The following is a 24,726-nucleotide window of genomic DNA, read 5'->3' as shown; positions in this document are numbered from 1 at the left end:
AACCCAATACAACCCCATGTCCCCAACCAACACCATGACCCCAACTCAGAACAACGTCCTCCATAAAGCACAAGTGTCCCCAACCCAACCAACCCAACCCAACATGATGTCCCCAACCCAACGCCACATCCCCAACCCTATCCAACCCAATGTCCCCAACCAACACCATGACCCCAACTCAGAACCTCCTCCATAAAGCACAAGTGTCCCCAACCCAACCAACCCAACCCAACATGATGTCCCCAACCCAACGCCACATCCCCAACCCTATCCAACCCAATGTCCCCAACCAACACCATGACCCCAACTCAGAACAATGTCCTCCATAAAGCACAAGTGTCCCCAACTCAACATCCCCAACCCAACACCATGGCCCCAACCCAACACCATGTCCCCAACCCAATCCAACCCCATGTCCCCAACCCAACACCAAGACCCCAACTCAGAACAACGTCTTCCATAAAGCACAAGTGTCCCCAACCCAATACCACGTCCCCAAACCACCACGTCCCCAACCCAATCCAACCCAATGTCCCCAACCCAACACCATGACCCCAACTCAGAACAACGTCTTCCATAAAGCACAAGTGTCCCCAACCCAATACCACGTCCCCAAACCACCACGTCCCCAACCCAATCCAACCCCATGTCCCCAACCCAACACCATGACCCCAACTCAGAACAATGTCCTCCATAAAGCACAAGTGTCCCCAACCCAACGTCCCCAACCCAAAATGATGTCCCCAACCAAACACCACATCCCCAACCCAATCCAACCCCATGTCCCCAACCCAACACCATGACCCCAACTCAGAACAATGCCCTCAATAAAACACAAGTGTCCCCAACCCAACTTGGTGTCCCCAACCCAACACCATGTCCCCAACACAACACCACGTCCCCAACCCAAAGCCACGTCCCCAACTCAACGCCACATCCCCAACCCAATCCAACCCAATGCCCCCAACCAACACCATGACCCCAACTCAGAACAATGTCCTCAATAAAGCACAAGTGTCCCCAACCCAACACCATGTCCCCAACACAACACCACGTCCCAACCCAATGCCACGTCCCCAACTTAACGCCACGTCCCCAACCCAATACAACCCCATGTCCCCAACCAACACCATGACCCCAACTCAGAACAATGTCCTCAATAAAACACAAGTGTCCCCAACCCAACTTGATGTCCCCAACCCAACACCACGTCCCCAACCCAATGCCATGTCCCCAACCCAATACAACCCCATGTCCCCAACCAACACCATGACCCCAACTCAGAACAACGTCTTCCATAAAGCACAAGTGTCCCCAACCCAATACCACGTCCCCAAACCACCACGTCCCCAACCCAATACAACCCAATGTCCCCAACCCAACACCATGACCCCAACTCAGAACAATGTCCTCCATAAAGCACAAGTGTCCCCAACCCAACGTCCCCAACCCAATCCAACCCCATGTCCCCAACCCAACACCATGACCCCAACTCAGAACAATGTCCTCCATAAAGCACAAGTGTCCCCAACCCAACGTCCCCAACCCAATCCAACCCCATGTCCCCAACCCAACACCATGACCCCAACTCAGAACAACATCCTCAATAAAACACAAGTGTCCCCAACACAACACGGTGTCCCCAACCCAACGTCCCCAACCCAACCCAATACAACCCAATGTCCCCAATCAACACCATGACCCCAACTCAGAACAAAGTCCTCAATAAAACACAAGTGTCCCCAACCCAACATCCCCAACCCAACATGATGTCCCCAACCCAACACCACATCCCCAACCCCACACCACGTCTCCAACCCAATCCAACCCAATCTCCCCAACCCCCCAACCCAACACCACGTCCCAAACCCCACACCACGTCCCCAACCCTATCCAACCCAATGTCCCCAACCCAACACCATGACCCCAACTCAGAACAACGTCCTCAATAAAGCACAAGTGTCCCCAACCCAACGTTCCCAACCCAACACCATGTCCCCAGCCCAACGCCACGTCCCCAATCCAATCCAACCCCATGTCCCCAACCCAACACCATGACCCCAACTCAGAACAATGTCCTCCATAAAGCACAAGTGTCCCCAACCCAACGTTCCCAACCCAACACCATGTCCCCAGCCCAACGCCACGTCCCCAATCCAATCCAACCCCATGTCCCCAACCCAACACCATGACCCCAACTCAGAACATCCTCCATAAAGCACAAGTGTCCCCAACCCAACACCCACATCCCCAAAACACCACCACGTCCCCAACCCTATCCAACCCAACGTCCCCAACCCAACACTATGACCCCAACTCAGAACAATGTCCTCCATAAAGCACAAGTGTCCCCAACCCAACGTTCCCAACCCAACGCGATGTCCCCAACCCAATCCAAGACAATGCCTCCAATCTAACAGTGCCCCCAACCCAATGTCCTCAACCCAACACTATGCCCCCAACCCAACACGATGTCCCCAGCTGAACCCAGAACAATGTCTCCAACCCAACACCACGTCTCCCCAACTCATCCCAACCCAATGTCCCCAGCCCAACAGTGGCTGTCCCCAACTGAACCCGCAACAATGTCCCCAGTCAAACACAATGTCCCCCCAACCCCACACCATGTCCCCAGTGCAGCGCAGTGACCCAACTCAATGCGTTCTCCCCAACCCAACACGATGTCTCCAAACCAACAAAATGTTCCCAGGTGATTCCAGAAGAATGTCCCCAACCCAGAGCTACGCCCCCAATCCGATACCATGTCCCCAGTCCAACACGATGCCCCCAACTCAATATCTCCAACCTAACACAACATCCCCAATCCAACATCCCCAACCCAACATGACGCCCTCAACCCTACAGTGCCACATCCCAACCCAATGCGATGTCCCTGATCAAACCCAGAACAATGTCCCCAATAAAGCACAATGTCCCCAACCCAGCACCACCTCCCCAGTCCAACCCAGCGCAATGTCCCCAGCCCAACCTAGCACCATGTCACCAATCCAACTCAACACGGCGTTCCCAACAAAGCACCATGACCCCAACCCGACGCGATGCCCCCAGCTGAACCTAGAACAATGACCTCAATCCAGTGCCATGTCCCCAGCACAACTCCATGCTCCCAACCCAATTTGACAGCTCCAGCCCAACATGATGCTCCCAGCAGAACCCAGATCAACGTCCCCAACACAGCATCATGTCCCCAGCACAGCATAACACCCCCAGCCCAGCGCAATGCCTCCAACCCAACGTCCCCAGCTGAACCTACAACAATGTCCTCAACCTAAGGCTTTGTCCCCAGTGCAATCAAATGCCCCCGATGCCCCCATCCCAATGTATGCCCCCAGCCCCAGCAATGCCCCTGGGGGTCTGCTGCCCCCATGTTGGCCCCCAGTCCCCTGTGTCTTACCTGGGAGGCAGGCGCCGTGCTGGGTGCAGGGCGCAGGCTATCGGAATAGGCGGGTGAAGTCCCGCAGAGCCCAGCAGACCTGCTTACATTCCTCCGCGCTGCAAAGGGAGGAGCGTTAGGGGAGTGGGAGAGATGCACAGAGGGATGGAGACAGAGGGGTTGGAGAGATGTACCGAATGGTTTGGGACAGATGGACCCGCTGGGGACAGACAGACCCCATGGGGATGAACAATTCAGTTAGGGATGGATGGACCCCTCAAGGACACACTGATCTGTCCTCACTGGGGACAGATGGACAGAGCTGTTAGGGACACACGGTCCCTCTGAGGAGGAGGAGGAGACAAATCTATTGGGGACATACAAATACACTGGGGACAGATGGAACCACTCAGACAGACAGATGGACCCACTGGGAATGTGTGGACTCACTGGGGACACACAGAGCACCTGGGAACACGGGGATGGCTTTGGCACAGAGATGCCCACATGGTGCCAGAGAGCAAAAACCCCATTTGGGAATCAGAAGGAGCCTGGGTTGGGCATATATCTACGTACAGGCTGGGACCGAAACTCCTATTGGGGGACCACAGGCAGGGACACACCAGGGTCTGGGGTCCCATGAGATATCGGGGTGTGGGCTCTGATCCCAAACTGAGATCTGCAATTCCATCAGACATTGGGATCCAGGCTCTGATCCCAAATTGAGGTCTGGGGCCCCATCAGATATTGGAGTCCAGACTCTGGTAACTAATTGAGGCTGGGGCTTCCAGCACTAACTGGGGCCTTTGGGCTCTCACCTCGTCACCTGCTTGTGGAAATCCGTCAGCTGCTTGTGCGTCACCTGGATGGCCCCCCCTGTCGTCTCCTTTGGCAGCGCCTTCAGGGAGTTTTCCAGCCACCGACAGAAGGTCTGCGGGGAGGGGAGAGGGTGAGGGGTGGCTACTGCACTCCCCCTGGGTCATTCTTTGTGATGGGGGGACATGGGGACATCGCAGGGACATGGATGACACAGTGATGTAGGGATATGGGGCCCCAGGGACATAGGGACACAGGAACATGGGGACAACAAGGAAGCAGGGACACAGAGATGTGAGGGATGTTGGGGACGTTAAGGACATGGAGGATATAGAGACATAGGGACGTGGTGACACAGGGACGTGGAGATGGAGGGATGTGGGGACACAGGTCCATTGAGGACTTGGGAACACAGGGATATAGGGAACATAGGAGATCTGGAGAGGACACAAAGATGTGGGGACACTGATTCAGGGACATGGAGGATATAGAGACATAGGGACGTGATGACACGGATGTGGAGATGGGGGGATGCGGGGACACTAAGCTGCAGGGCAATGGGGGACATGAGGATGCAGAGATGTGGGTCACAATGGGATAAAGCAGCGTGGAGAAGTGGGGATGCTGGGGATACGAGGACAGGGACACGGGGTTGTGAAGAGAGAGGGGACACGGGGCTGTGGGGACAGAGGGGATGGAGGGCTTAGGGGGCTGTGGGGACACAGGGGACAGAGGGGACACGGTGACGGGCGCTCACCGCGCGGTCGCTCTGCATGATCTCCCAGAGCACCTCGGCCACGTCGGGCAGTGTGTAGGGTGGCAGGCAGAAGCAGCAGGTGTGCAGGAGCTGCGAGACGAGCTGCTGCCCCAACTGCCGCAGCACCTGCGCGATCAGCTCCGTGCGCAGCTCAAAGTCCTCCTCGTGCTGTGGGGGGGTTGGGGTTCAGCTTCACCCTAAAGCGCTCTCTCGAACTCTACGATCCTAAACCTGGCCCTAAAATCCTGAGCCTAAAGCTCTGATCTTAACCCTAAACCCAAAACCGTAACCTTAAAACCCTAACTCTAAAACCACAATCCTAACCTTAACCCTAAAACCCTAACACCCTCAGCCTAAGACCCTAAGCTTAACCCTAATCCTAACCATAAACCTAAAACCCTGACCCCAAGACCTTTATCTTCACCCTAACCCTAAAACCCAATCCCTGAGCCTGAAACAATAAGCCCAGCCCCACAACTCTAACCCTAACTCTAACCCTAAAACTGTGACCCCAAACCTCCACCCCCAACCCTACATTTCTAGCCCTAAATCTCCGACTCCACACCATCTCTGACCCCAACCCACCATTATCCCCACATCACACCGACCCCAAATCTCCAACCTTAACCCCAACATTCGAACCCCAACCTGCATCACCTCCAACCCCAACCTCTTCTCTGACCCCAATACTACACCCAACCCAGTCCCAAACCCAACCCTACAACCCCACCAAACCTAACTCTATATCCTCTCTCAACCCAATATCCTCTCCCTATCCCACATCCTTTTTCAACCCCACGTCTTTTCCCAATCCCACGACTCCATCCCACATCCTCTTCCAATCCCACATCCTCTTCCAATCCAACCCTATCTTCTCTCCCAACCCAATCCCCACGTCCTCTCCCAACCCAACCCCCCTCCTCTTCTAATCCAACCCTATCTTCTCTTCCAATTCAACTTCACATGCCCTCTCAACCTTATGTCCTCTCCCAACCCAGCAGCCCCTCTCAACCCTACATCCTCTCTCAACCCAACCCTACATCCTCTTCCAATCCCACATTTTCTCACAATCCAACCCTACCTTCCCTTCCAACTCAACTCCATATCCTCACCCAACCCCACACTGTCTTCCAACCCTACATCCTCTCCCAACCCAACCCCACATCCCCTCTCAACCCTACATCCCCTCTCAACCCTACATCCTCTCCCAACCCAACCCCCCATCCTCACCCAACGCCACATCCTCCCCTATCTCCTCCTTCAGCCCCAACCCCCCTCTCCGACCCCAGATCTTGTCACCCTGTCCCCTTTCCCCCTCTCCCACCCCACTCACGTCGTTGGCCACCCCGGTGTGCACGAGGTCACGCAGGAACTTCATGACACTGCAGTTGGCATCGCGGTGGTCCAGCGTGGTGGCGGCGATGGCCCATTGCAGGATGGGGATCATCACCTGGCTGCGCAGCAGCGTCACCGGGCTGCGCTGGATGAACCTGGGGACAGGGACAGTGCCAAGGGGGCGGGGGGATGGGGGGTGGGGAGTATGGGGAGAGGAGAGTGTGGGGATATGACAAGGGGATGGAGTGTGGGGACGGAGGGAGCGTGGGGACAGAGGGATATGATGTGGGGAGAGTGGGACAGGGGGATATGGGTACAAGGGGATGGGGGGATATGATTCGGGGGCAGGGGGTGAAGATGGGGGGATATGGGTACATAGGAACAGGGGACAATGGGTTCTGGGGAGAGGGATAGGGAGATATAATGTGACATGGGGACAGGGGGATGTGATGACAGCGTGTTATGGGGATGTCACATGGGGACAGGGGGACAAGGAGGACATGGGGACATGGGGATGCGGGAAATGGGGGACATGGGGATGCAGGGACACAGGGACAGAGAGGATCTGGGGACATGGGCATGCAGGAAGAGTTAGACACAGGGACACAGAGGACTTGGGAACAAGAAAATGCAGGGACAGAGGGATACGAAGGACTTGGAGACACGCAGATGCAGAAATGTAGATTACACAGGGATGCAGGAACACGGAGATATGGAAACACAGGGATGTGTGGATTCAGAGACATGGGGACATGTGTGTATGGGGATGCAGAGATATGGGGACAAAGGTACCTGGCTGCGAGGCGGAAAAGGTCATCCACGGTGTCGGGATGGTTCTGGAGGCCACTGGGCTGCTCAAGGAGCTGGAAGGTGGGGATGCAGAGAGCCTGGGGGGACACCAGTCATTAAGACTCCTTGGCAATTAATTGGGCATCCTTGGTAATTAGGAGTATGGGTCAATTGTATCACTTGGTAACCTCAGCCCAAAGCTGCTCTCCCATCTCCCCCAGACATGGGTTCATAGGTTTGGGGTTGGGATTGTAGGATTGGGGCTGGGATGGGGTTTTGGAATTGAAGGATTGGGGCAGGGATGGTAGGACTGGGGATGGGTTGGGGTTCTGGAACTGCAGGATTGGAGCTGGAATTGTAGGACTAGGGCAAGGATTGGGGTTCTGGCATTACAGGATTGGGGCAGGGATTGGGTTTCAGGAATTGCAGGAAGGGGCTGGGATGAGCCCCACCTGCAGCATGTCGAGCAGCCCCTGCCGACAGCCCTCCTCCATCCCATACTCATCCACCAGGATGCTGCCCAGGTACAGGAAGCACGAGTGCTGGTGCGCCCGGTACACGCTCACCATCTGTAGGGCACACACCACTGCAGCTCCTTCCCAATCCCAGCTGGTCTCCCCCAGCCTTTCCCAATCCCAGCTGAAGCTCCATACATCCCTTTCCCACACCCCTTTCCCGTTCCACCTGTGCAGTTTTATTCCTTTCCCACTCCAGCTGAAACTCCACACATCCCATTCCAACCACAGAAGGTTCCCTGCACCCCTTCCCAATCCCAGTTTCAGATTCCCACATCCCTCCCTAATCCCAGATGCAGTTCCATCCATCCCATCCCAATCCCATTAAGTTTCCCTCCCATCCCTCCCCAATCCTAAATCCCAGTTCCCCCTATTCCCCCCCAGTCCCACTGTTTTCCCTCATCCCAACCCATTTCCACTCAACCCTCCCCAATCCCATCTGGCTTCCCCTATCCCTTCCCAATCCCAATCCCGTTCCTTCGCAACCCTCCCCAATCCCACTTGGTTTCTCCCCTCCCTCCCCAGTCCCGATCCCAAGTTCCCTACCCCTCCCTTCCCAATCCCAATCTCGTTGGCTTCCCTCCTCCCTCCCCAATCCCAATCCCAGTTCCCACTCATCCCTCCGCAATCCCAATCCCATTGGTTTCAACCCCTCCCTCCCCAGCCCCAGCTGCAGTTCCGTACACCCCCTGCTCCCCCCACAAACCTGTGTGACCAGGGGCTGCAGCAGTGCAGCAGAGCCCTTCCCCACGCAGCGCACGGCGAAGCGCAGGCAGCGGCAGCAGCGCTCCACGATGCGGTTATCGGCGCTGTGCTTGTTCAGGGTTTCAGAAAGCACGGGCCAGATCTGGGGGCAGAAAGTCGAGGTGACCCCCAGCACCCCACATCACCGCAGGGGGTGATGCCAGGTCCCGTCCCGCGCTCACCTCCTGGATGACTTTTTGGCACGGGTGGATCTGCCCGTTCTCCACAATGGGGTTGGTGTGCCTGCAGGGAGCAGAGTGGGGTAAGTGCCTCCGACAGGACACAAATGAGACAGAATGAGGACACAACAGCACAACCAGGACAGGACGGGGACAAGACAGGGACAGAATGGTGACAGGATGAGGACAGGATAGGGACAACATGGGGATGTGACTGGGATGGAATGGGGACACAACCAGGACTGCATAGAGACAGTATGCAGACACAACTGGGACAGTACAGGGACTTTGCTGGAACAGGATGGGGATGAGAAAGGGACAGGACAGGACACAGCATGAGGACAGGATAGGAGAGTGGAGGGACATGATCAGGATGGAATAGGGATAAGACAGGGACACAGCCAGGACAGAATGGGGACAAGATTGGGTCATGAATGAGACAGGACGGGGACACAATCAGTATCGGATGGGGATAGGACCAAGACATGACTGGGACACGTCCACGACATGACTGGGATATGATGGAAACACAACCAGGATGGAATGGGGACGTGACCAGGATATGATGGGGACACCATTGGGACACGGCAGGAGTAGGATGGTGGCACAACATGGATAAGAACACCTCAGACCTGAAGATGACAGCAAGGCGGTCCAGGGGCACAGTGGGGTCGGAGGAGAGCCCGTTGCTCGGCTCCTGTGAGAGCAGCTGCAGAAAAGGGACACGGGGGGAGGGGGGGAAGGGGATCAGTGGCATTGCCCCAGTGGCAGCAGCACACAGGGGGATGGTGACAGAACGTCACTGCCATCTGGGGACTGGTGCCCTGTGGCCGTACCTTCTTCAGGGCGAGCACTTGCACGGCGCACAGCTCGCTCAGGCACTCAGCGATCTTCTCCAGGGGCAGCCTGGCGAGGACCAACGCCGTCCCTGCAAGACAAAGGCATGGGTCCGACCCTAAAACAGCCTCGTGAGGAAGGGGACCGTGTTTTGGGGTGGGGGGCAGCAAAGCTGACGCTGTCTGTATTGCTACAAGAGTGGAAAAACACTGTTTTGCCTCTTTAGCCACACACCCCTTCCATGCAGCTCCCTCTGCACAAGCCCCATGGCTGCCCTGTTACTAAGATTGTTCCTACAAAGCAAGATGGACCCAAAGGTATCAGGGACCCCAATGCAGTGAGAAGCACCTGATGCCATCAGGTACATCAATACAGCAGGAAGATCCCAAACCCGCTGCAGATCCCAACAGAGTGAGAAGCACCAGAGCCCACAGGGGATCCCAACACAACAAGAAGGGAACAGACCTTCCGTCCCAGAACTGCTTGGGGTGGAATGGACCTTCAAATCTACAACAGTTTGGGGTGGAAGAGACCTTCAATCCCAAAACTGTCTGGGGTGGAAGGGACCTTCAGTCCCACAGATGTTCAAGGTGGGACTCTACAGACTGTACAGTCCCAAACCCTGCCATGGACAGGGACGCCTCCTACAGCCCACAATACCATGGGATCATGCAGGTTGGAAGAGACCTTGAAAGGCATCATATCCCACCACTCTCCTGGCACTGCCCAGCCAACTGCTGGGCCATGTCCCCACGCACCACGTCCACGAGTCCCTTCAGTTCCCTCCAGGGCTGGGGACTCAGCTCCTGCCCTGGGTTGCCATCCCAGTGCTTCACAACCCTCCTGGAGTGGGAATTTTTCCTTACCCTCAACCTACCCTTCCTCTGGCACAACCTGAGGCCATTCTCTCATGTCCTGTCCCTCACAGCTTGGGAGAAGAAAGATGCAACCAACTGGATGCAGCCCCATCAGCCACCAGCCAACACAGTCCTGTTGGCCACCACCCAACACAGCCTCACTGCTCAGCTGGACACAGACCCACTGACCACCACCCAACACGGCCCTGCTGACCAACTGGATGCAGATCTGTTGACCACCACCCAACACAGCCCTGCTGACCATCAGGACACAGCCCCGCTGACCACCACCCAACATGGCCCCATTGACCAACAAGGCACAGCTCCATTGGCCATCACCCAACGTGGCCTCGTTGATAACTGGAACAGGCTGCCCAGAGAGACTGTGGATGCCCCATCTTTGGAGGTGTTCAAGGCCAGGTTGGATGGGGTCATGGGCAGCCTGGTTTAGCATTCAACGTGGAGGTTGGTGGCCCTACATGTGGCAGGGGGGTTGGAGATTCATTGATCCTTGAGGTCCCTTCCAACCCTGGCCATTCTGTAATTCTGTGATTCTGTGACAAACTGGATGTGTCCCTGCTGACCACCATCCAACATGGTCCTGCTGACCAACTGCACATAGTCTCACTGACCACCATGCAACATTTCCCCACTGACCAACTGGATGTGGCCCCACTGACCATTACCCAGTGTGGCCCCGTTGACCAACTAGACACAGCCCCATTGATCACCATGCAACGTGGCCCCTTGAACAACCAGATGTGGCCTCACTGACCATTGCTGAATGAAGCCCTGTTGACCAACTGGATGTTGCCCCATTAACCACCATCCAACATGGCCCCATTGACCAACAAGACACAGCTTCATTGATCACCATGCAACATTTCCCCGTTGACCAACTGGATGTGGCCCCACTGACCATTGCTAAATGAGGCCCCACTGACCAACCGGATGCTGCCCCATTGACCACCATCCAACACAGCCCTATTGACCAACTGGACACTGCCCCATTGACCATTACTGAATGAGGCCCCATTGACCACCATGCAACATGGCCCCTTGAACAACTGGATGTGGCCCCACTGACCATTATTGAATGAGGCCCCATTGACCAACTGGATGTTGCCCCATTGACCACCATCCAACACGGCCCTATTGACCAACTGGATGTTGTCCCATTGACCACCATCCAACATGGTCCCATTGACCAACTGGACACAGCCCCATTGACCACCATCCAACACGGCCCAACTGACCAACTGGACACAGCCCCATTGACCACCATCCAACACAGCCCTGTTGACCAACTGGATGTTGCCCCATTGACCATCATCCAACACGGCCCCATTGACCAACTGGATATTGCCCTATTGACCACCATCCAACACGGCCCTATTGACCAACTGGACACAGCCTCATTGACCACCATCCAACATGGCCCCACTGACCAACAAGACACAGCCCCATTGACCAACATGCAACATGGCCCCTTGACCAACTGGATGTTGCCCCATTGACCACCATCCAACACAGCCCTGTTGACCAACTGGATGTTGCCCCATTAACCACCATCCAACACGGCCCTATTGACCAACTGGACACAGCCCCATTGACCACCATCCAACACGGCCCTATTGACCAACTGGACACAGCCCCATTGACCACCATCCAACACAGCCCTATTGACCAACTGGATGTTGCCCCATTGACCACCATCCGACATGGCTCTATTGACCAACTGGACACAGAGCCTGACTTGGCCCAGTCAAGGCCCCCTCCTGCCTCACTCACCCTTGAGGAGCCCAACTGCAGCCTCCGGGGACAACGTGAAGGAGTCGAGGGAGCGGGCGATCTCCAGCAGCCCGGTGAAGTGCTGCGCCATGTGGTCGCGGCACACCGAGCAGATGTTGTGGATGGCCTTGGCTGCGGCCGAAGCCAACCGCCGGTCACACAGCCCCTTCATCAGGTAGCCCAGCACAGGGTCTGCGAAAGGGGAAAACCCACAGGGTGAGGGCAGGGAGTGGGGCAGGGAGCAAGGAAGAGGGTCGCTGGGAGGGACTGACCCAGGAACTGTGGGTTCCTGTCCACCACTTCGCTCATCTCGCCCACCAGCTCGATGCTGGTGTAGCGCACGGCCGTGTGCACTGTCTCAGGGAGACGCACCACTCCCTCCAGAACCTCCACCAGCGTCGGGTTGTTCTCCCTGCAGGATGAGGTGGGTGGATTAGGATGAGGCAGAAGGTTTAGGACCAGGCAGAGGGATTAGCAGGGTTCTGACACCCTGACTCCACAAAGATCCCCCTGCACATGGCAGCCAGTGTTGGCATCAAAACGTGGAGCATCCCAAGTGGGAACAGAATCACACAGCAGCCTAGGTTGGAAATGAAGTCACAGAACGTCCCAGTTTGGGAAGGGAATCCCAATTTTGCAAAGGGAATCAGAGCATCTTGGGTTGGGAATGGAGTCACAGAACATCTCCAGTTTGGGAACAGCACAATAATATATCCTGGACTGGGGACAGAATCACAGAATATCCCAAGAATGGAATCACACAGCACCTTGAGTCAGAAATGAAATCCAAACGTATCTGGGAGTCACAGAATGCTCTTCAGTTCAGAAACGGAATTACAAAGCACTCCCCAGTTTGGAAATGGAATCACAGAACGTTTCCAGTTTCAAAAACAAGATCACAAAGGATCCCCAGTTTGGAAATAGCACCCACAAACTCTACAAAGACCTCCAGCACCACTCACTGGTCAACGCTCTTGGCGATGGAGGCCATGATGAAGAGGACAGCCTCCGTCACCTCCCAGGGTGGATTGCCATCTTTCAGTGTTGCATAGAGCTGCAAGAAGGGAGAGAACAAACCAATAAAATAATCCCCAAAACCACCAATCTCACTGAGCCCACTGTTTTGGGACCCTGTATCTGTGTCTGTATGTTTAAGGGCACAGGGAGGTAATGCAGACCCACCTGTGCGAAGCACTCCACCGAGCCCACCAGGAAGATGAGGTCCTTGACCAGGTCTGAGACGCGCATCCGGAACTCGCCGAAGTCATCTGTCTCCTCTGGGACGCCCTCCTGGGATACAGGGGATGAGGAGAACAAAATGGGAGGAGGGAGAAGGGTGGGAAGGGAGGAGGAGCCCCCAGCCTCCAACAAGGCACGTCCCAGCAGAAACACCTCTGAGAGGACACAGCGGAGCGTGTCTCAATGTGGGAAATACTGCAGGGAAGTGGGACGGGGACCAGAGGAAACACAGCAAGAGGAAGACAGAAAATGCCACAAAAAAATGTGGCCTTACGTGGTCTGAGTCGAGCTGGCAGTGCCGGGCCAGGGCGTGCAGCAGGCGTTGGATGTAGGCTTTGAAGATGCTATGGATGACGGCATCCTCCGTCTTGTACAGGTGCTCCCCCAGGCGGTACCAGAAGTTAAAGGAGATTTCGACTACCTGGATGGGAAGGGAGGAGAGAAATTCAGGGTTTGTTATCAACACTGCCTGCAGGGCTTCCCATACAGGGTCTCTGAGGGTTTATGGGATTGTGGATTTCCATCGGCACCGCTGCTTCTTCCACCCACGGCAAAACACTGAGCGGCTCCTGCAGCTTCATCAACCTCCTTGTCAATTAAAAAAGGGTTTTAAACCCAGAGGTCATCTAAAATTTGTCCCCTACAAGAAGGATGGGATGAGATGGGATAGGATGAGATGGGATGGAGGAGTGATCTGCCTTAGAAGAAAGTTAAGATGGAAAGAGTAACCTGCCCTACAAGAAGGATGGGATGGGATGGGATGGGATGGGATGGGATGGGATGGGGTGGGATGGGATGGGATGGGGTGGGGTGGGGTGGGGTGGGGTGGGGTGGGGTGGGGTGGGGTGGGGTGGGGTGGGGTGGGGTGGGGTGGGGTGGGGTGGGATGGGGTGGGATGGGGTGGGGAGTGACCTACACTACAAGAAGGACAGGATGAGATAGAAGAAGTGACCTGCCCTGTAAGAAGGATGGGATAAGCTGAATGACCTGCCCCAAAAGGAAGGCCAGGATGAATCTGCTCTCTAAGAGAGGACAGAAGAAGTTGGGTCTCATCATCCTGGAGAAGACGAGGCTCAGAGAGACCTCATCGCAGCACCCCCAGGATTTAAAGGCTGGCCATGAGGAGGATGGAGCTCTCTTCACAAGGACAACCAATGGAGAAGATGAGGGACAAGGAGGAGCCGACCCCGTGCACACCTCGTACTGCGGGTGCCCTGCACAGATCAGCAGCAGCTCCAGCGTCCGCAGGTCGCCCAGCCCCTGGCCTGGTGTGCAGACAATCTTGTCCAGGAAGGTCTCGCAGAGCTCGGTGAACACGCGGCAGTAATTGAGTACCCTGGGGAGAGAAAGCAAGGTGTGGGTCAGGGGGGATTGTCCATAAGGAGCATGGAGTGGGCAGTGAGGGCAATGTGTCCCAGAACCCATTTCAAACCACGGGATGCCACCAACAGTTTGAGTGTCCCATCGACACAACCAACCCAAAGTGCTCCAGGAAGGAGCAACGGTCCCAAATTAACCCCAAACCCCCATAAAGCCCAAAGACAAATTAACCCAGAGTGCTCCAGGAAGGAACAATCATCCCAAACAAACACAACTACCCTCAACAAATCAGCCCAAGAAAGGAGTGACGAACCCAAGGAGAAACACACAACTAATCTATAAACCAACCCAATATGCTTCTGGAAGGAGCAATAACCCCCAAAAACAAGAAAGGTAAATGCATAATTCCTGACTTTCTGGAATGGAAGATTTTTTCCACCTCAAACCCTTCTGAGATTGAAGGCCCCTTCTGCCCCAAACCAGTCTATGAAGGAGATTTTGGGTTTGTGACCTGGCTCTGTCCCTGTTCCTGCTGAGCTGCTTCAAGCCTTCAAGCTCAAAACGTGGGGAGATGTTTGGAAACCATAGAACCATGGGAAGAAAAGAAAGGTGACAAAAAGCATTAGGAAAAAAAAAAAAGGGATGGGATCTTCTTGTTGAGTTGGAATATCCAGTGGGTTTGGGATCTTCTTAGATTGGGATCCCCTGAGGGGCTCGGGGGCTTCTTGCAATGATCCTCAACGGGCTTGGGATCTTCTTGCTGTGTTGGGATCCCCCGTGGCCTTGGGATCCCCAGCAGCTTCAGGTGCTTCTCGTTGCACTGAGACTCCCCATGGGTTTGGGATCTTCCTGTTGTGCTGGGATCCCAACGGGTTTGGGACCCCCAACAGCTTCGAGTGTTTCTTGCTGAATTTGGATCCCCCACGAGTTTGGGATCTTTTTGTGTTGGGATCTCCAGCGGTTTCCAGCTCCTGTTTTGGGATCCTCAGTGGGTTTGAAATCTCCAACAGTTTTGGGATTGTCTTGTTGTGTTGGGATCCCCAACGGGTTTGGGATCTTCTTGGATTGGGATCCCCTGAGGGGCTCAGGGGCTTCTTGCAATGATCCTCAACGGGCTTGGGATCTTCTTGCTGTGTTGGGATCCCCCGTGGCCTTGGGATCCCCAGCAGCTTCAGGTGCTTCTTGTTGCACTGAGACTCCCCATGGGTTTGGGATCTTCCTGTTGTGCTGGGATCCCAACGGGTTTGGGACCCCCAACAGCTTCGAGTGCTTCTTGCTGAATTTGGATCCCCCACGAGTTTGGGATCTTCTTGTGTTGGGATCTCCAGCGGTTTCCAGATCCTGTTTTGGGATCCTCAGTGGGTTTGAAATCTCCAACAGTTTTGGGATCATCTTGTTGTGCTGGGATCCCCAATGGGTTTGAGATCTTCAACGGTTTCAGGATCTTCTTGTTGCGTTGGGATTCCCAGCGGGTTTGGGATTCCCTTGTTATGTTGGGATACCCAGTGGTTTTGAGATCCCTAACAGCTACAGGTGCCTTTTGCTTTGGAGAAACATCTTAAGACATGGGGCAACTCAGCTGCTTGGAACTCAGAACAGAGGGAGGAGGATTTTTTGGAATCACAGAACCATGGACAGAACACAAAGCTGAGAAAGGAGGGAAAAAAAAACCCAGATGCAGCAAATCCTCAAAAATAACAGCATCAGAGAGCACAGCTGCCAACTCCTGCTGCTCCAGCCACCGTCACTCACTTGTCCAGGTCCTCTCGTGCCACGGCCATGTGGTAGGCACTCTCGAGGGTAAGGACCCCCTGGAAGAGCTGCAGGGCCAGGGGCAAGTTGGTCTCCACATTCTCAATGGCGTAAAGCGCCGAGCAGACGCAGTCTGAGGCGGCCTCGTGCAGGTTGGAGGAAGTCTTGTCTTGTTGCTGCAAGAAGGAGGAAGAGGAAAAAAGTGAGGACAGTTTTGGGGGAATCAGACAGATTTGGCCCACAGGGCAGCCCAGAACACTGCAGGATATGCATTTCTGCAGCACGTGTGCTGTCTGCTCCTTCTCCTGCTGAAAGGAGCGCTCGTTTGCATTTGGCATTTGTTTAATTTGCACCGTGGAACAGAATGCAAATGAGCTTCCTGTTAACGAGGGGAGGAAGTGATACAGCATGGGGCTGCAGCTCCAGAAAACGTCAGAATCCCTTTGCTGCTGGTGCTCTGCCACGTGCATAAAGGCACAGAAACTGCTTTGGAATTAAGCAGTAAAAGCGTCAGCAAGGGAATTAAATTTTCTGCTGAAGACCTGGAGGATTTTCAAGCACTGATTTCAGTGCTAAGCAAATGCAATTTGTTCAAAGAAGAATACAGACAGAAAAAAAAACATTTTTCTCCTTCCCAAGAATACAGACAACTCCTAAAACCAACAACAACCTCGAAACTTCAATTCACGACGATGGCAAACCGATGACCAAAGTGCAAACTTGGCCATGGTGGTGACCCCCAGTCAGGTTGGAAACGGCAGCCCTCAGCCAAGCTAACCCCAAAAACTGGGAGTCCAGAGCATTCCCACCCAACACAAGGGATGGAGCTGTAGGCAGAGAAGCAGCACCAGATGGATTTAAGAGCACCACAGCGGCAGGGATACTCACCAGCACCTCAAAAAGGAGCGACAGCAACTTGCTGTTGGCCATGAAGGTGCTGTCCAGGACCCCCAGGTTGAACCAACTCCCCAGGCACCGGAAGATTTTGATGAGCATCTTCTCATCGTTGCCTGCTTTCTCCACACACGTCATCTACAGCAAAAGGAAAACGATTTACAGCACACACGTGATTTGGAAAAATGAGGTTGGGAAAGACATCCATCCTGGAGACTCTGCAGGGTGACCTCCACATCCCCCAAGGGATGCAGGGTTTGGGTTTTGAGTGGTGCTGTGCAGAGCCAGGAGTTGGACTCAACGATGCTCACGGGTCCCTTCCAACTTGGGGTATTCTATGGTTTGATGACTCTAAGATCCTACAGCACCCAAAAGTCCAGGCTGGGCTTCCAGAGATCCTCACTGGGTTCATAAGTTCCAAAGGCAGATTTTGCACTTCTGTCCAGCCCATCGCTGGACCCACAGCCATGAGATTAAGGACATTTATCTCTACTCAAACACTGAAAGCCAGAAGACAAATTGGAACCTCCAATCCTGCAATGGTTTGAAGGGGTAACAGGACCTTCCATCCCAGACTGGTTTGGTGTGGAAGGGACCTCCAACCCCACAATGGTTTGGGGTGAAGGGGACCTTCCATCCCAGACTGGTTTGGTGTGGAAGGGACCTCCAACCCCACAATGGCTTGGGGTGAAGGGGACCTTCCATCCCAGACTGGTTTGGTGTGGAAGGGACCTCCAACCCCACAATGGTTTGGGGTGAAGGGGACCTTCCATCCCAGACTGGTTTGGTGTGGAAGGGATCTCCAACTCCACAATGGCTTGGGGTGAAGGGGACCTTCCATCCCAGACTGGTTTGGTGTGGAAGGGACCTCCAACCCCACAATGGTTTGGGGTGAAGGGGACCTTCCATCCCAGACTGGTTTGGTATGGAAGGGACCTCCAACCCCACAATGGTTTGGGGTGAAGGGGACCTTCCATCCCAGACTGGTTTGGTGTGGAAGGGACCTCCAACCCCACAATGGCTTGGGGTGAAGGGGACCTTCCATCCCAGACTGGTTTGGTGTGGAAGGGATCTCCAACCCCACAATGGTTTGGGGTGAAGGGGACTTTCCATCCCGGAATGGTTTGGTGTGGAAAGGATCTCCAATCCCAGAACTGTCTGGGGTGGAAGGGACCTCCAATCCCAGCAGGGTTTGGGGTGAAAGGGGGACCTTTGATCTCAGAACTGTTTGAGGTGGAAGGGAAACTGCATCAGGAGGAGATCCAATAGACACAGTGCTGCTGCACATGCCCTTACCAGCAGTGAGACAACAGTACTGGAGTAGTAGGCCAAGTCCTCGATGATCTCGGTGCGGCGGTTGGCCCCGATGCGCAGCGAGCGGCTGTGCACCTCCTCGGGCAGCACCGTGAGGATTTCCAGCAGGAAGGGCAGTGAGGTGACATCATTGCTGTACCTGGAAGCAAGCGGAGCACGGAGAGCACGTGGGCAGGGGGCAGAAAAGCAGACGTGGAAATCCTAAACGCCGTCACGCACGGAGAGACGGATGGGAATTCCACCTCTATTCGGAGGCGATCTCAGAAGCACCTCATTACTGACTGAGCCACGGAAACACCCCCCCACTGCTGCCCCATTTTCTGCCACGTGTCTTTTAGGATGGCATGGATCTGCCCAGCAACCAACACAAACCATCACTTACTTTTCGACCAGCGTCTGCACGCAGCCCTTCCAAGAAGCCATCTGCAGGGCGAGGTCTGCTATTGCTAAAGCGAGCTGGGAAGCAGAGAAAACACAGCTTGGAGTGGAGGTGCAAAACCCTCAAACGTCCCTCATTGTGGGGACAGCAATGTCCCCTCTGCTCCCCAGCCATCCCATCTCACCAAGCACCTCCACCCCAGTTCTGGAAGGGCATTCCTAGCCAGCTGGCAGGAGGAGCTCTGCAGGCTCCCTTCCTCCAGCTTGCTGTCTGTGTTCCAATAGTACTGGGGGAAAAATGAGCTCAGGTTTGGCATCCCAACTGCCCTGCTGTGTGGCTGATGCAGGCTCCGTGCCCCGTGCTTGGTGCTGGGTTATTTAAAGCCTTGGCCGGACCGCACAGCACCGCTGAGATTTGGGATAATGGGATGGGAAGGGTTTCCCAGAACACAACAGTGTCCACAGGGGATGCAGAAATCAAATCAACGGGGACAAAGCATCGATCAGTTTAAATACAGTTATCAAATGGAGACAGGGAATAGCATCCTGTGCTTGGCAGCATGGCACCAGTGTTCTCCGCCCTCCTTGCTCTACGATGGAGGAAAAGCAGCCAAGGAGACCTTTGAAAAGAGCTTTGGTGGAAAAAAAAAATCAGCAGCACCCGCTCCAGGGGAAGCCCTAACCCCCAATGGAAGCAGTCCCAGAGCCACCCCCTACCTGGGTGACGATGACCGGCGAGAGATCCTTCAAGTTCTGGATGTGGGACAGCAAAGAATCACGCAGGGACGCGTGCGAGTCGGTGGGGAGCTCGTAGAATGAGGTCTGGATCTTCATCTTCATCGTCTGTGCTGCAAAGTAGCACGACTCCACATCCTGCCTGATCTGCAGGAGCTGGTCTGAGATCTCCCAGGCGTGCACCTGTGGGTGAAGGGAGATTCCTAAAGATGCAAGCACACTTCCTCATCCCCTGCACCAACACTGTTAGCACTACAGTGAGCTCCTCATCACCAAAGATTGGGCTACTGAATGCTGGACCACGGGGCTGAGGCCGGTGGTGGCACCCAACTGGAATGCCAGTTTTCATTTCAGTGGAATCACTTAAAAAAATAACACTTTGTTCCTCTGAAATCCACCTTTCTCTCCCTCAGCCCCAACAGCTCCCCCGGATCACATTTCCCATTGCTGCATGCACCAGACACAGTCCCAAAGGGTTTGGCTGATGGGAAGTGAGGCTGGAAAGCGGTGGATCCATCAAGGAATTGGGGAGTGGGTCAGGCTACGTGGGCCCTGCAGCCCCTCAGTGGTTTGGGGTGGAAGGGACCTTCGGCCCATTTTGTTCCAAACCCTCTCAATGCCAACCCTAACACACTAACTCTAATCCTAAAATGCTAACCCTAATGCTGAACCTAAAATCCTAACGCTAAACCTAAACCCCCTAACTGCATATTGAAAATCAAGGCTCACTCCTCCCCTTCCCCAGACTCAGCTCCATCACTGATCCACGTCATCCCAGAGCCCGTGTGAGGATTTCTTTCACTTCCTGATCCCACCATGGGCTTCAAAAATGAGCTGCAAAACCTGAACAGCAAGAGGAGCATAACCCGGAACGCCAACTCCAGCGCTGAAGATGGGTGTAGAAGGGGATGAGAAGCACCCCAACAACGAAGACGGGCGCCCCAACAAAGAGCAAGGCCCTAACAAAGATCACCACCCGAACAAAGACCGCTGCCAAACACCATCATTCGAACGAGGACCAAGACCCTAACAAAAGACCACCACCCTAACAAAGGGGACTGCTGCTCTCAGGGCACAACCAACTTTCAGAGACGAATCCCAACAGCTGAGCTGAAAGTGCACCTTAGGAAGAACCCTAACGATCCCGTGATTTTGCATCCCTGTTTCGGGCAGGAGCTCAGCCCAGTGCTCCATCTGTGGTGGCACATCCACCCGCAGGGTTTCTCTGTGGGGATGATCGCTGTCACGGTGCCGAACACGGGGTCGGTTGCTCTGATGCAGCTGCTGTCTGGGGAAGTACCCAGATGTTATTTCCAGCATGCTTTGATTGACAGATGTGGCGTTCTTTAAGGTTAATTCAGAGGCACCCTTCTAACTCTCCACTTCCACACTATTCTCATTTCATTAATGTTAGGAATAGAACCAAGGAACACCGCATCAGAATGAGCCATCAACATGAGACCTGCCTGGTTCCCACCAGTTACTAAGCCAAAAATCCACCTCGAAGCACAACCACACTGCACCAAACCATTACTAAAAACCAACCGTGCTCGCTGCTCTACGCACAGCAGGGGCCACAAAACGCTCACTTGGAGCTTATTTACGTCCATGGGACATCCATGAGGCAGGAGAATACTGAAGGCATTTGGGTTCTTATCTTCTCCCCAAAGCCCACAGCCCTACGTGCTCTGCAGAGCTCCATTGCTGCCAATCTGGAGCATCAGAGAAGAATTAATGTCAGATGGTCCCTAACGGGATCCTGGTGCCAAGATGTTGGCACCAGTTCAGCCTGGCTTCAACCACCTGACCCTGAGGAGATACCACGGCCGCTCCAGGAGCGCCTGGGGGCACTGTGGACCCCTGCAGTCACTGGGACACTCCTAAAGAAAGCTCTGGGGAACACCAAATCCATACCAGAAGCATTAGGTATGTCATGGAGGGCACTGTAGATCTTCAGGGGGAATCGGGGCCATTCTAGGAGCACCAGGACACTCCAAGGGGGCTCCAGGACCATACTTGGAGCAGAGGAAGTGTCCTGGGGGATACTGGGAGTGTACAGAAGGGAATCAAGGACCTGTTGGGCGGTATCAGGGCCATTCCAGGAGCACCAGTGTTCTCCTGGGGGGTGCTAAGATCGTATCAGGAACTCAGGGGACCTCCTAAGTCACCACGACATTCCTGGAGGACAGCACGGAAGCACGAGGCACCACCAAGCCTGTACCAGGAGCACTGGGGATCTCTTAGTGGATACTGGGAAACTCTTGGAGGGCACCAGGACACTCCTCGGGGCATCAGAGCCACACCAAGAACTCCGGGGACCTCCTGGAGGGCATCGGGACCCCCTGGGGGGGCACCAGAACTGTATCAGGAGCACCAGGAACCCTCTTAGGGGGAACGAAGGAAGTCCTGGGGGACACCGGAATGCCCCGAGGAGAATCAGGGCCATGCTAGAAGCACAGAGGATCTCCTGGGGGGCACGGGGGACCTCTTAGGGGGGGGTCCGGAACACTCCTGGGAGCACTGAGTCTCTCCTAGGCGGGTACCGGGACATTCCTGGGGGAGCACCGGAACCACCTCGGAGCCACTCCCCATACCACCCCACCCCTCTCGCCTTCGAGAACCGCCGCCTCCCCAGCTCCAACTCCCCACCCCCCACCACGTGCTCCCCCCGCCCCCGCCCCGCCGCGGCCCGCACCGAGCGCTGCAGCTCGCCCAGCCAGCAGCTGGCCCGCTCCTTGCCGCTGGGGTCGGGGTCGTGGTAGAGGGCCTGCACGGCCTGGTACACCAGCTGCAGGCTGGGCTGGGCCCCGCCGCCCTCCATGGCCGCGCCGCCGCGCTCAGCGCCGCCCTCCGCCGCCCGCCGCCATCTTCGGGGCCTCCGCGCCGGTACCGGAGCGCGGCGGTGCGACGCGGAATGCGGTCCCCCGGAAACTCCGAAACGGGAAGTTCCGCCCCGCTCGGAAATGCGTTCCGCGCCTACTTCCGGTTCGGTAGTGCGACGCGAATAGCGCCCCCCTTTCCCCCGGAAACAACGTTCCGCCTCAGAGGTGCAATGCGATGAGCGGTCCCCACAGAAATGCTGAGCACAAAAGTTCCGCCCCGCGCCTTAACGGGGTTTCCCGGTTACTGGGACTCTCAAAGGGGATTCTCATTGGGGGGAGGGGGGCGGGGCGAAGAGCGGCGGGAGCGGAGACCGGAAGTGGAGGGGACCGGAAGTAGGGAGTAGAGCTGGCGGCTCGGTTAAGCCGTGGGATTTCATTGTCTCATTGTGATCCCATTAAAGCCACTGGGATCCCATTATGCCAGCGGGATGCCGTAACCACGCTGGGATCCTATTATCCCATTTGGGTCCCATTAACCCCAGTGTGACCCAATTATCCCTCGTTGGATGCCATTATCCCAGTGGGATCCCATTGTTTCCAATGTGATTCTGTTATACCCAGTGGGATCCTATAACCACTCCGCGATCCCATGGACTGCAGTAAGATCCCATTATCCCCATTGCGATCCCACTGTCCCAGTTGGATCTCATTATGCCAATGGGACTCCATTAACTCCGCTGGGATCCCGTTATCCCAATTGGATCCTATTAAGATCTCATTATCCCCAACTGAGTCCCGTTATCCCAACGGGATCCCATTTCCTAATGGGAAACGCGTTGGGTTGGAAGGGTCCTTAAAGATCGCAGAACTACGGGATGGTCGCGTTGGAAAGGTCTTTAAAGATGACAGAAGCATCGGATGGTTGGAAACGTCCTTAAAGAACAAAGGAGCGTCGTGTTGAAAGGGTCCTTTTAGATGATGTGTCACAGAAGGGTTGGGCTGCAAGGGATCCCAAAGCCCCCCAACCCGAGCAGGGGGATTCGGCGTGTGTTCCCCTCCCACCCGTCCCCCCCCGAAGCGGCCGGGCACAGTTGGGTGAGTCACATCTGGCCGGGGAGGAGCACATCTGGGCGGGGCAGCCCTTGGCAGGTCCTGGCAGCGCCGCTTCGCTCCACGGCTCCGCCCGGTGCAGCGGTGGCATCACCGGGACCGGCGCCAAACGGGCGGTGCCGGAGCCGTTCCGCTGCTCCGAGCGGCGCCGCGACGTTACGGTGAGGGGAGCGGGGACCCCCGGATTTGGGGAGGGGGTGGGATAGGGACAAAGGGAGGCGGAACCTCGTGCTGCCCGGCAAAGGGGCGTGGGGGGTCTGGGGAGGGGGGCTGCTTCTGGTTGGGCTGCCCCCAGCGATGCACTGGACGCATCTTGCCCCATAGCCTGCCCCATAGCGACTCCACAGTATGCCCCATAAGCAGCCTGGATCCCTGCCCTATAGCTGCATCACTGCTCACCCTATAGATACTCTCCATTCCAACCTATGGCTGCCCTGAGCCTTTGCCCTATAGCTGCCCTACAGCATGTTCTGTAGCTGCCCCACACTCCACCTGCTCTGAACCCCAGCCCTATAGCTGCCCTACTCCCTATAGCTGCCCTACTCATTCCCTAGATAGCCACACCACACGTGTCCTATAGTTATCCTACAGCTGTCTGTAGCTGCCCTGTTTTGCCTTATAGCCATGTCTCAGTCCACCCTACAGCCACCCCATACATGCCCTATAGCTGCCCTACAGCCAGCTCTATAGCTGTCCCTCAGGCTGCCCTGTAGTTGCCCTGAATTCTCGCCCTACAGCTGCCCCCATCTTCCCATTCCCATTCCCCCTCCCCTCCCATGCACGCAGACCACCCTGGGGACACCAATGGTGGCTGTTATGGGAACTCAGGGACACTGAGGGAGAGGGTCGGGGCAGGGCTGGGGACAGTGACATCCCCATGCCCCCCAGACAAGAAACAAGACAGCACCGGTCCCCATCACAGCACTCTGGACATTGACCCCAACACCTCACCATGACCACCAACTCCCCTGTGTTCCCCATGGGCTCTGGGGTGACGACAGCGGTGCCACGTGAGTGTCCCCATATCATGAGGTCCCCAGTGCCATTCATTATCCATTGGGGTTTAATGGGGGTCCTCCTGCTCACCATGTCCCATCCTTGGAGTGTCCCCGTCATTGCCCATGGAGTGTCCCCATGTCCCATCATTG

General features: G+C 55.5%; 1 protein-coding gene across 6 annotated transcripts; it reads right to left on the bottom strand.

Moving 5' to 3' along the window:
- Positions 1–3,452: 3,452 nt before the first annotated feature.
- TNPO3 (transportin 3) lies at positions 3,453–22,467 on the bottom strand (the record flags this gene model as incomplete). Of its 6 annotated transcripts, XM_079549753.1 has the most annotated exons (22): positions 3,453–3,513; positions 4,213–4,325; positions 4,968–5,135; positions 6,301–6,457; positions 7,095–7,189; positions 7,544–7,660; positions 8,313–8,453; positions 8,533–8,593; positions 9,162–9,238; positions 9,366–9,457; positions 12,015–12,206; positions 12,287–12,426; positions 12,977–13,068; positions 13,197–13,304; positions 13,528–13,674; positions 14,451–14,589; positions 16,326–16,501; positions 17,214–17,357; positions 18,516–18,672; positions 18,916–18,989; positions 19,629–19,829; positions 22,342–22,467. In XM_079549753.1, the coding sequence occupies 22 exons, from the start codon at positions 22,465–22,467 to the stop codon at positions 3,453–3,455; spliced, it is 2,778 nt and encodes a 925-aa protein (XP_079405879.1). The 6 variants fall into 6 exon arrangements, with proteins under 6 accessions (XP_079405879.1, XP_079405881.1, XP_079405884.1 ...); XM_079549755.1 differs by lacking the exon at positions 8,313–8,453; XM_079549758.1 differs by lacking the exon at positions 12,015–12,206.
- Between the last annotated feature and the right edge of the window lie 2,259 nt (positions 22,468–24,726).

This window comes from Tetrao urogallus (genome assembly GCF_951394365.1).
Source record: "Tetrao urogallus genome assembly, chromosome: 1".
In the NCBI taxonomy this organism is placed as follows: domain Eukaryota; kingdom Metazoa; phylum Chordata; class Aves; order Galliformes; family Phasianidae; genus Tetrao; species Tetrao urogallus.
The sequence above is the reverse complement of the archived record's forward strand: the minus strand, read 5'-3'. Positions and strand labels throughout refer to the sequence as shown.